This window comes from Diceros bicornis, chromosome 12 (genome assembly GCF_020826845.1).
Source record: "Diceros bicornis minor isolate mBicDic1 chromosome 12, mDicBic1.mat.cur, whole genome shotgun sequence".
Lineage (NCBI taxonomy): Eukaryota > Metazoa > Chordata > Mammalia > Perissodactyla > Rhinocerotidae > Diceros > Diceros bicornis.
The window spans coordinates 57287543-57299713 of record NC_080751.1 but is presented as its reverse complement, the minus strand read 5'-3'; the positions used below and the strand labels follow the sequence as shown (position 1 = coordinate 57299713).

Here is a 12171-nt window from a genome sequence, read left to right as displayed (position 1 = left end):
TGTTCCCCTTCCCTCAGGCACCATTCCCTGCCCTCTTCCCCAAAGTTCCTGGAGGGCTCACTGGGACAGAAGCCCCAGCAGTTCTGTCTCTAGGACGGCCTTATCCTCTCCCGGAGCCGCAAGCGGGAGGGGAGCCACACTCCTCCAGAACATCCCTGGCTCCCGCCCCGGTCTTCACCTCCCTGACCCCTTCCCAGGCCCAGCACACCCGCAGTCTGCCCCCTGGCTGTGGGTTTGGGTTAATTACGCCTTCCCGAGCTTCCTGCGGGAGGTCGGGAGAGCGAGCCTTCCTCTCACCTGGGCCAGAACACTTTTGTCTGAAGCCAAGAGTATCGAGCTTGGGCCCAAAGCAGGAAGGTCACTAAAGCTGGCTCACAGTAGCGGGGGCTGGGGGAAGGGGGGGCAAAAACGGAAAAAACAGCCCCTACTTCATCTCCTGGCTCTGAAGCGGAAACCAGCCCCAGCACTGAAGGCCTCGGAATCCTCAGCCCCGGAGAGGAGGTCTCTTTCCCTCTCTCTCTCCGGAGCGGACTTGGGGCTCTTCTCCGCGTCTGCCCCGGGGGCCAGGGCAGTCCCGGGGAGGGGGAGGCAGGGCCGGCGCTCGCAGGGGCGCCCTGAGGCGAGGACCCGGGAACTACACGTGGGCGGGCTGCACCGCCAGCGCCGAGCTGGCCGCCGACGGGCGCGCGGGGGAGGGAACGCGAGTGTCCGGCGCGGGGGCGCGCGGCGTGCGCGCGTGCACTCGCCGACTAGTGCACGACGGGCCTTTTAAGGTATGTATCCCCCTGACTTTCTGTCTCTTCCTCCGTGCTTCCTTTAGGCCCTCTCGTCTCACCACAGCCAGCTCCCCAACTTTTTTGCGGGCCTTGGAGAGCGGGGCTCCCCTCCCGCCCCCTCCTCCTCTCAGATCTCCGCGTTCCGCCCGGCGAGGCTTTGGGCTGCCAGAAGGGGGCGCCCGCCCGCGGATCAGGCTGCGGCCCGGCCGGGAGCTGGGGGGGTCCTTTCGATCTCAAACGTTTCCTACCTGGGACGCGCCATGGCATTTGATTACACTTATGGGGAATCATTTCTTCATTAGAATGAAATAAAATCAGGGCTGAAAGGAACTGCAAAGATGATGGAGTGCTTGTCCAGCCCCTAGATTTTGCCGATGGAGAAACTGAGCCCCGAGGAGTGGAGTGACTTACTACCAGGGCCGAGGTCAGATTTCAGGCCTCCTGACTCCCAAGCCAGCTCATTTACACTGCACCACCTTGATGTTCCCCCCTTCCCCAGCCCCCTTGCTCCCCCAAACAGAATGACTTTTCCTCATGCAGTTTCCAACTGGCTTCTTTCTGGAATTTTCTCCCCGACAGACTCTGCGCATGCCCACTTGAATGATATCGCGCACACACTTTCCAGCCTAGCCTAGCAAAACAACAGACCGGGCGGCCTCCGAATGCGGCACTTGTCCTGAGTCAAGGAGGGTCAGCTGCTCTCTCAACACTCCCTCTGCAGTCCATCTGCTCCTGGCCCAGACCCAGGGTCACAGGCAGGGCCAGGTGGCTGTGTGCCTTCCAGGGTGGCCCTGGCAGGCTCGGACATGACCCTGGGGCATTTCAGGTCCTGGGGGCAGGGGAAGCCAGGGTGCTCCTAACACTTACCTGTTGGTCTGAGACTATATTCAGCTGGGGGCTACCCCAAATTCCCTTTAAAATAAACCCAAATCTCAATCACAGGGCTGAGGCCAGGCTTGCCTCAGAGGGTAGTCACTAGCCCAATACTGGGTGCCTAGTCTGAGCAGAGAGGAGCTTTGTGCTGACCCAAATCTGGTCCTTTCCTAGTTGTATAATCTTGGGTAAATAATTTAACCACTCTGAACCCTCAGTCTCCCCATCTGAAAAATGGGAATAATGAGTCTTCCCTATATGATCACAGAGATTACGCAAGAGACACATAAAGAGTGGGGCTTCTCAAATTTTAATATACATCGAAATCATGAGGATTTCTTTAAAATGTAGATTCTGATTCAGTAGATCTAGGGTGGGGCCTGAGATTCTGCATTTCTAACTTCCCAGGTGAGGAAAGGTGATGCTGTTGGTCTGTGGACCACTTTGAGTAGCAAGGCTATAGAACACTCAGCACAGTCAGTATTCCGTAAGAGAAAGCCATGTTACCATTGTTGCTATTATCCTGATGGCATTAAGGCTGGGAGTGCAGGAGCAGTCCCAAAGCCACCAGCTGCCTGTCCAGGTGGCTCCTGTGCTTGTTACTCATCATCCCCCCATTCCTCCTTTCTCCTGGCTGTACTTGCAGGATTTGGGACTCCTACACACACACAGGAGGGTGCCCAGGCCACAGGAACGCTGCCTTCACGTCCTTTGTTTTTCCTGTATAGGAACTAATAAAAGGGGTTCCAGGGGAGATGGATGGGGCCCCCTGAAAAGAGGCCTGGAATGAAGGGAACTGAAAGGAGACCACGGCAAGTCACTTCCTCCCGGGGGTCTCGGTCTCCTTCCTCAGAACCAAGCAGCTGAGTATGCATTCTATGTGGCTGACTGCTGAACCGTGGCCGAACCTCCAGGAGGCCACTTCCCACCCCTCTAGGTAATACCTCACCAGCCTCAGCATCTGGGCAATTCACAGTGGCCCTCAGGGATCCCACCAGCTCTGATCCCTGCCAGCATCTCCACTGGCCAGAGAGCTGGGGCCACACAGGAGTGCTCCGAGGCCAGATTTTGGAGATCAAGGAGACTTGGAGCATTTTTTCCCGCCATGCTCAGCACTAAGATTCTGAAGACGATCCACCCAATGTGTGCAAGTCCCAACCCCAGGAGTCAGCTTTGAACCATCTCTCCCCTTTCTCCCTGTGTCCCTGGCATGGGTCCACCTCTCTCCATCTCTGCTGCCACCTCCCTTATCAGATTCACCCTCCCCCCTCGATGCCTACAGCATCCTCGAAACCACTCATGCTGCTTCCCAGCCCCTCTATTCCCTTCCAGGATCCAGATGGCAAAGCGATCTTTTCAAAACGCAATTCAGATCATGTCACCCCCTGAGAGGACAGCCTCAAAGGCCTACTCTGGCCTTGTCTGCTGTCCCCCTCATCTCACACTCCCTTGCTCTCTCCACTGTAGCCTGTGGTTTCCATTAGGTCCCTGGGTGCCCTGCTCCTTCCCACCTGGGAGCCGTTATACCCCCTCTCACTTCCTCCCTGCACCACCCTCACCAGGTGAACCCCAGCGCATCCTTCAGCTTAGGTATAACCACCCAGGCCTGCTGGAGTTTCCTGTTACAGCTCCTCATCGCACCATCTCCGTATATAATCACACACTTTTAAGTGTGGATTTCTCATTAATGTCTGTCTCTCCAGCTGACTGTGAGGTCCCTGAGGGCGAGAACCAGGTTTTTGTTCATGATGGTTTCCCCAGATCCTGGCACCCACCACATGGGTGTTTAATAAACACCTGTTGACAGATTGAAGAAGGAGCTCCTGAGAACAAATGGAAATAGAGAGAGGGAAATCCCAAACCGAAAGCAAACTCTCCAGGGTTAAGAGCAGCCTTGGAGCTGTGGCTCCATCCTGTCAGGCAGGAGTGACTGCCCTGGCCCTGGGCAGCATCTGGGCGCCAGTCGTGGTGGGGTCCCAGGAACCTGGGAGTCAGCCGACACCTGCCGTAGGGAGCAACACGTTTGGTGGGAGAGGCTGACAGGTTCCCAGGTTCTGCTCTCACACACTTGGCCTTTTTAATAGGAGCATGGCATCGTCTCCCTTTCCTCCTCTGTTTCACTCCCCTCAGGCCCCCTGAACACTCCCTCCAAGTGTCAGGACATCCCAGGGGGTGCTCACGTGAGGCTAGGAGCCCTGGATGGCTCAGGGCCAGCTGGCCCCAAGCCCCATTCCAGAACAGCAGGGGACAGTGGCAGGGCACACCAACTCTGAAGCCAGAGATGAGGATGGAATGAAGGCTGACTCTGCCACGTACAGCCTTGGGGTCCTTGAGTAAATCACTTCATCTTGTCAAGCCTCAATTTTTTTCCACCTTAAAATGGGAATAATAATACCTTTTGAAGACTATTTAGAGGAGTAAATAAAGCAACAAATGCAGAGTACCTCAGAAAGTGCTTTGCACATAGTGGGAGCATCATAAATAGTAGCTGAATAATAAATGAATGAAAGATTTGTTTAATAAATTTGGAAATCTCTTTTCTGGAGATGTTCTCTATCCTGCAGGAATATTAGGTTTGGATGCATGCAAAATGAGTTATGCCAATTAATCGATTTACTCATTCCATCATACACACTTGGAAGGAAGACTTTCTGAAATTAAAATGCACATATGCAAAACAACCTGGCAGGGCCCTGGGAGGATCAAATGTGATAATGTATGAGAAAGCGCTCTGTAAACTGTGAAGCCCTGTACAAATGCTAGTTGTCCTCATTACTAACATGTTTACAGCTTGGTTGGCCCTGAAATCTCTGGCTTAACCTGAAAGAGAAAAATGGGCAACTTTCCAGGACTCTAGGACCAGGCCAAAAAGTCCCTAGAGGAAGAGGCCTGGGCTGGGCAGTGTACCAGCCACCGGCCACTCTCCCCGCTCCTCCCCCGCCACCTCTGTCACAACCAAATTTTCAGTCAAATCAACTAAATAAACTATGGTGGGCTCAGGACACCGGCACTGAGGAAGGCTAACTGGGCTTTTAATGCCCATATAGGCATCTGCTGCCCTCGAGTGCCCAGGCCATGGGCTACAAACACAGCGATGCCTGAGAGCCATGGGTCTTGTGGGAGAGTAAGCAGGCCAGGTGGGGGCTGAGGGAAACCGAGGCACACAACCAACCTATGGGGGTGGCGGGGATAGGGGGGACCACCATCACCCTAGTCCAGCAACCGTTGGCATCTGCAAACCCACTGTTGCCAGATCTAGCTTTTTTTTTCCATGAGAAGCCAGAACTCCAGATTTTTATGTGAAATTTCTTGATTTTTAAATACTGGCAACTAATTTTTTAAAATGTTTAAAACGCTACGTGGGCCAAATTAAAGCACGTGTGCAGGCTGCATCCAGCCAGTGGCCTCCAGGGCACAGCCTTGGCAAGTAGACCTTCAGCCACCATGCCCATGCCCACCCTCCTGGGACCTGCTGGGCCTCACATCTCTGGCCCTCAGAGGAATCCCAGCGACCCTGAAGAGGCTGCCCCTTGTGCCAGGGACTCACCCTCTTCTGCGGAGGCTCCTCGGCCATCCTTGGGGATGCAGCAGCCATTCTGCACAGCTCTGGAGGCTTCGATCGGGGTCTCAGCTGTACCCTCTCCCTCTGCCGGGGCCCCGCCCTTCTGCCCCCCAGCGGGGCTCCCCTCCTCTGGCTGGGGCTCACTCCGCTTCTCCAAGTCCCCGTTGGGTAACAGCTCTGAGGAGCCTGAGTCCTGGGCCATGGATGGGGACTTGGAGGTCACCGCAGGGTCCTTCGGCGTGTCACTGCTTTCCACCTGGAAAGATGAAGAAAGATACATGAGGGGAGGATTAGACCAGTGGTCTTAGCCTCTTTTGGGTCACTGACCCATCTGAGCGTCTGGTGAAAGTCATGCACCCGCTGTTTAGAAAACTGTGTTCATATAAACGTTCACGCAAGCAAATACACTCACAGTTTTGCTCTCAGTTTCAAGGGGTTCATGGGCCTGACCCCCTGAAATCAAGGGGTCTATGGACTCCAGCTTAAGAAACAGAAGAAGAATCCGAGCAGGTATGCCAACGTGGTGCCACTGCCCAAGCTGCACCCCACCCGGTCCCACCCCCTCACTGAGGTGAGGGGTGCTTTCCAAGCCTTCTCTGCAGCCCCCACGGAAAACAAAGGCTCCTCACACTATCCCTGCTTCAAATCAGGACCCCTCCTCAGCAGACTCGAGTAACCGCAGGCTGATCTGACTTCCATGTCAGAGCCCTCCCAGCTTTCCTCTCGCTCTCTCAAGGCCCAGACCCAAACAGCCACTAGCTGCCTGGCCGAGTGGAGTGTGAAGGTCAAAGGGGGCCTCCCCAAAACAGCATTCCTCTGCGCCCCAAAGCCTAGCACAGTTCTTTCCCTCAGCTTTGGCCCCCACAGGTTCTCCCAGGCACACAGACCCCAGGAGAGCCACGGCCCCTGCAGGCAGTCTGCAGCGAGCCCTCCCTAGCACATGGTCCCTGGTCTCCCTCCAAAAGGCAATGTACTGCTTTGTCCCCAGGAGTCTAAGAACTGAACGTCTACAAGAATCACATCAAGGATGATCACAACTGTCCTTCATAAGTGTCACTGCACAGTGAGTAAAGCTCCTTCTCAACCGTTACCCCTCTAGAGCCGCCCGACCTCCCTGGGGAGGATATCAGAGAATTTTGTGATTTACTCGAGGTCACACGCTTTAAGGACACAGCAAGCGCACGAGAGCCTGGTGAGCAGTTTGTCCTGGCCATCTGGGGGCAAGCAGACCAGGGCATCTCGCTCAGAAGGAATGGAGGTGTCCACTTGGGGCAGAAGAGGTAAGTGTCCCCCCACGCCCACGGCCACCAGGCCACGCTCAGCAACCCTGCCCGCCGGCTCCGTCTGCAGAATGCCTGCCCCAGGAAAGAGCGGGGGGGTATCAGCTCAGCAAACATGCTGCTGGCCTGTGATCTCAGGTAAGGCACTGCTCAAGAGGGCGCCTCAGTTTCCCCACCTGTAAGGCGAGATGACTAGGCTAGGCCAATGGAAGGGTCTTCCTTCTAAAGTCTTTTTTTTCCTATTTATAAAAGTCAGACATATATATTATAAAAATTCAAACCACACAAAAATGAGCAGTGTTAAAAAGTTAAAGCTCCTACGTCAATTCCCTGCCTCCAGAATCACTCCCCACAGGTAAACCATTATTAACAGTTTGGCGAGTATCTTTTCTAGACTTATTTTCTATGCATCAAAAATCATGTGTAAGTTACGTGTTTATACATATGTATTCACACACACAGCCAGATCCAGAATTTTTTTTCTAATAGGGTATCCTACTCCTCATACTGCTCTGTGACATGCTTTTCCACTCCACAAGCATAGTGGGCATCTCTCCAGTGCATATGGATCTGGCTCATTCCATTTCCCAGCTGCTCAAGGCGATGGAACGGATGCTCCATCATTTACCCACCAGCTCCCTATGGGGGGCCTTTGGGCTGATTTGCTTTTTGCTGCAATGACCCCCTTGCACTTAGAGCTCTGTGCACCTGTGGATTTCTGTAGGCTGGAGTCCTAGAAGTAGACTGGCTGGCATAAAGGCCTGCCCTTGTAAGTGTGTGTAGATCTGGCCAAATTCCCTCCAAATTGTTGTACAACTCGAGTGCACCCCAACAGGCTGAGAGAGCACTAGTTTCCCCAGGCCCTCCCTGCACAGCCCCACAATCTCCAACCAAGACTCTTCTGCTCCCAGGGTCTCTGACCTCAACTCGGATTTGGTGAGGAACCCCCAGAGGAGGCAGATAGGGAGGAGGGCCTTGGGAAAACAAAAAACAAAAAACAAAACCAGAGTCCTCCCTGGATGAGGCTCCAGAGCAAGCAGAGGAACTCCAGGGGCCCTGCCAAGCTGTTCTCCTGGCTGCGTGGGGTGGCGTGAGGCAGGCCTGCTTCCAGGAAGAGAATCTCCCATGGAAAGCTGCAAATGTGGGCAAGTCCTCAGCAGTTAGGGGGTGGAGGGGCTGCAGCGAGAGGAAGAGGAGGCGTCTGGCGGAAGCAAGAAGTCCTCCACTAGGCTTCGGTGCTGAGGGCCGAAGCCAGCAGAGTCAAGAGGCCAAACGCAGGAACACAAGTGAGCGAGGAGGCCCTGTCTCTCTGCTCAGCCTCCACGCCTGCGTGTTGGGACCTACATACTCTGTCCAGGACTCAGATGATCTTTCCCGCCTCCCTGTTCAAGCCAATGGGGCTCCCTGGCCTAGAATGCCCCTCCCTGGTGTAAATCCCCTCGCCCCTCAAAGTTCAGTCACGTGTGTGAGAAAGTGAGACAGCACAGGCAGCCTGGAGAGTGGGGCACACCCGGGCCCCATAGCCACCACAGAGCCCCAAACATGGCACTCCCAGGAAGGTGGGTGTGGGGGTCCTGTTGACCACCTCATGCTGAGAAGTTTAGGTCAGAACCAATCTCTTACCATGGCTGTGTCCTCCTTTCCTCTAGCCACTTGCTGCCCCACAGATACTTCAAGTTGGGGCAGGCTCCCAGCCCCACAACGCTGTTCGAGACAGCTCTGCTGTCACTCACTTCCTGCCCGGGGACCACACGGCCTCCTCTCATCGTGGGACGCACTTCCTGTTGACTGCCAGTTCCATAGCATAGAGAGCCAGGAGTACCTGCTCTGAGACCCAACACAGCCCCAGGGTCCCGACCCACACTGATCAGCACCCCTCCAGGCCTGCCCTGGAGGACCCCAGTCTGCAGCCGCCTGAGACACGCCATCCTTCCAGAGGTGGGCGGATGAGCGGGGCAGGGAGCACTCTGCACAGCTCCAGCCCTGGGGTTAGCTCAGCTCAGCTCAGCGGGCTGAAATCTCCCTGATCCCGCCAATCCTCACCCTCCTCTCTTCCCGACCAGGCTGTCCTTTCTTGCCTGCCTGCTCTGGTTCTAGATGAGCCTGAGTCAACCAGAGCTCTGGGATTAGGGGAGTTGCTGACCCCTGCTATGGTCGATCCTGGATCCATCTTGCCCATCAAGAGCCCCCCCCACTGAGTTAGTAGTGGGCACTCGCTGGCCCTCTCTCTGGGGCCCCGGGTACCTGGGGAGATCAAATCTCCACCTACCAGAAACCGCTGAGGTGGGCTGGCCCAGTGGCTTAGCGGTTAAGTGCACGCGCTCCACTGCTGGCGGCCCGGGTTCGGATCCCGGGCGCGCACCGACGCACCGCTTCTCCGGCCATGCTGAGGCCACGTCCCACATACAGCAACTAGAAGGATCTGTAACTATGACGTACAACTATCTACTGGGGCTTTGGGGGAAAAAATAAATAAATAAATAAAATTATAAAAAAAAAGAAACCGCTGAGGGAGGGCCACAGGCAAAGAGCCTGAAGCGACACTCCAGGTCCCTGGGGAGGAGCTGGGTGCTCCCTGAAAGGGGCCCCCAGGTGAGAAGAACAGCATAACCCATCCCTGGAAGCCACTAGGAGAGGCTACTCCAGCCAGGCCTGCACCCTTCTGCCCCCACCTCCACGCCTTCAGCTCAGCGCCCTCCTCTCCTCTCTCCTGCCACCATTAGCTTGTCGCCTCCTGGAGGCAGGGACTTTGCTTTACTGCGTTGGACTCGGCCTGGAGGAAGGCACCTGGCAGGTGCTCAATATTCACAATTCATTCCTAATGCCAAAGACTAGGCCAAGAGTGAGAACATCCTGCTCATGTGCTTAGAGGGAGTTGCAACTTTGTTGCATGTCAGATGTAACTGTTAAAAATTCTGTTTTTGTTTGCTTTTATTTTTACAGTTGCCTTGAAAGGAGACAGGACACACCCTGAGACACTCATTTTTCCCATGAGGCGGGGGGGTAGCAGCAGAAGCCCCTGGCCCTTTTAGAAGGCACCCCCAGCAGCAGTAGGTGACAATTTCCGCTTCCTCTGCTTCTCACCCCTGGGGCTGGGGGGAGGGGGAGAGGCAGGAGAGGTGGCAGAATGGGAATGGCAGCTGAGCACCCCTCACACCTCCTCCCTTGGGTGGGGGCAACAGACTTGAGTAAAGCTTGATCCTGTCCCCCACTGTGTGCTCCCCAGGCCCAGTATGCCTCATTCTGGCTCTTCAGACCCTGCCCACCACCTCCTGGGGGCCCTCAGATTTTCCTGACCTTTGCCTTCCTTCCAGGCAAGGCCCCTCCACCCTGGGACAACAGCCTCCTGCTCCTCTGTTGCCCATCACCCCCTCCTCAGGCCTCTCCTGTGAGCAGCTTATTCCAAGCGGGTGAAGGCAGCGGTTCTCAACTGGGGGCAGTTTTGCCCCCCAGAGGACTTTTGACAATGTGTCTGAGACATTTTTGATTGTCACATTGGGGTGGGGGGACTGCTGGCTTCTAGTAGGTAGGGGCCAGGGATGCTGCTAAACGCCCTACAGAATACAAGACAGTGCCCACAACAAAGAATTATTTGGCCCAAAATGTCAATAGAGCTGTTATTGAAAAACCCTGGGCTGAGGGTAGGGGCACTGACCAGGGACTGCCTTTTCTGAGAACCATTTTTTTAAAAACTTAAAAAAATATTTTGTGGTAAAACATACATAACATAAAATTTACCATTTTAACCATTTTCACGTGTACAGTTCAGTGGCATTAAGTACATTCACATTGCTGTACAACCATCACCACCATCCATCTTCAGAACTTTTTCATCATCCCAAACTGAAACCATCCCCGTTAACCAAAAACTCCTCAGCCCTCCGGCCCCCAGACCCTGGTGACCACTGGGCTACTTTCTGTCTAAGGACCATTTTAAAGCTGCCTGCCTGTCTGTCTGTCTGACTCTCTTATACATACACAAACCTGGAAGGGATCTGTGCTGGGCCCTGGTCTTTGGCGCGCCCGCTCAGCCTCGCCCCCATCCCCCAAAGCCCCCGTGGAGTTGGCAGGCTGCTGGCCCAGCCTGGGCCTGAAGGAGTGGGGGTAAAGTCCACCCCAGTCCACTGGCGCCCCCACCACCGCACATCACACTTGTTTACAGAGCGCTTTCACACGCCATCTCATTACCGAGCTCCTCATGCTGTACCTAATTATTTGTTTACTGTGTTTCCCTCCTCAACTGTGAGCTTTGCCTTATTTATCTTTTCATTTCTCTCCTTTCCAACCACTCCACCTACAGCTCCTTAGTACCAAGCACAGGACCCGGCATAAATACACTAATACAATTAATAAATTTAATTATCACAATTATCCTGATGGGTTGTGTTACCCTCACTTTTCTGAGGTAAAAGGCTCCAAGGCTTGCCTCGGGTCACACACCTTCTAAGTGGTGAAGCTTCCAGAATGACTCAGGTACAGGAGAGGCATTTGAGAGCTGGCTCCCCCTCTGGATTGAGTCTCCGGAAAAGCCCAACCTCAAATCCCAAGGGTTCCAACGAGGAAAAGGAGGCTTTGATGTGCCTAAGCAGGGCCAGGGAGAGGCTGCCGGCTGTTTCCTTGGCAGCAGCCACCACAACGAAAAGCCAGAGGCAAAGCAAGAAGGAACCTTCTGCAGGAAACCTGTCCAGGCCAAAGCCAATTCTCCAGCCCCCTGGCACCTTGTCCCCCTCCCCCTTTGCGTGAAGTCTGGACCAGACCCCAGAACCCTCACCCCTCCCTCACGAGGTGAGCCTTGTCTCCTCAGGTGGGGCAGAGCACTGAGGCCCCAAATAGGGAAGTGATTTTTGCGAGTTCCTTTATTGTAGTTATAATGTTTACAGACAAAAAGTAAAAACCTGGCACAGAGGGGTGAGGGAAACAATACAAGGGAGACAGGCCCCAGGCATCTGCGAGTGCAGGAGCCCATTCACTAGGGGCGGCCAGGGCAGCCCCACATGCAGGCTCACCTGGGCCCAGGGGCAGCTCCAGGAGCTCTAGAGGAGGGAGGCCCCAGGGCAGCCGCCTCTCCAGCTGGAGGCCCCTGGAGGTCGGAGCCAGGGTCCTCGGGTGGCTCTGGGCACCTGCCACGCCCTCCCCTCTGGTGCCAGGAGCTGTGGCTGAAAGGGGCCTTCTCCCCCAGACTCCTGGGCAGCTCTCGGGAGGCAGGCCCAGAGGCCGGCGGATGCTGGCCAGCCTCACCTCAGCCTCCCCAGCCTCCCCACCACCACCACCACCACCACCGTCGTCACCGCCATTGTGCCTTTAAGGCCTTTGGCGGCACTCAGCTCCGTGCCAGCCGGGAACCCTGGGCCAGCCACGGTCTCTTGATTAAAGACACGCAGACACAAAATCACACTCGCAGACACACAAGAGGTGTGCCACTGCCACAGACACTCACCCGCCTGCCTGCCGCAGGACAGAGAAGCGCAAGCGCTGTCAACAAAACCAAATAGCCCCCCTCCACTCCTCGCTCCTGCACTCCTGCAGGCCCATCAGCCTCCCACCAAGCCCTGGATTTTCCCAGGTTGACTCTAGTTTCAGGAAACAGCACACCGTCCACACAAACAGGGCAGTCCTGCTCCCCAAGCATTGGCACTGGGCCTGCGCTCCCCCCCTCTCCTCTGCTCCAGACCTTCCTGAA

At 55.3% G+C, this 12171-nt stretch overlaps 1 protein-coding gene and 1 long non-coding RNA gene across 4 annotated transcripts in view; one reads left to right on the top strand and one right to left on the bottom strand.

Moving 5' to 3' along the window:
- DNMT3A (DNA methyltransferase 3 alpha) overlaps nucleotides 1–12171 on the bottom strand; it is a 78857-nt gene that overhangs the window by 45421 nt on the left and 21265 nt on the right. For 2 of the 3 annotated variants that reach the window (XM_058551659.1, XM_058551658.1), the window contains exon 3: nucleotides 5197–5467. In XM_058551659.1, coding sequence (XP_058407642.1) covers nucleotides 5197–5467 — 271 coding nt within the window. Of the gene's footprint in view, nucleotides 1–297; nucleotides 489–5196; nucleotides 5468–12171 lie in introns of those variants that run through there. The other variant, XM_058551660.1, reaches the window with a different exon arrangement.
- Nucleotides 645–9258, top strand: LOC131412148 (uncharacterized). The gene is made up of 4 exons (XR_009221711.1): nucleotides 645–773; nucleotides 6200–6274; nucleotides 6364–6491; nucleotides 8141–9258. It is a non-coding gene; the product is annotated as an uncharacterized LOC131412148 (long non-coding RNA).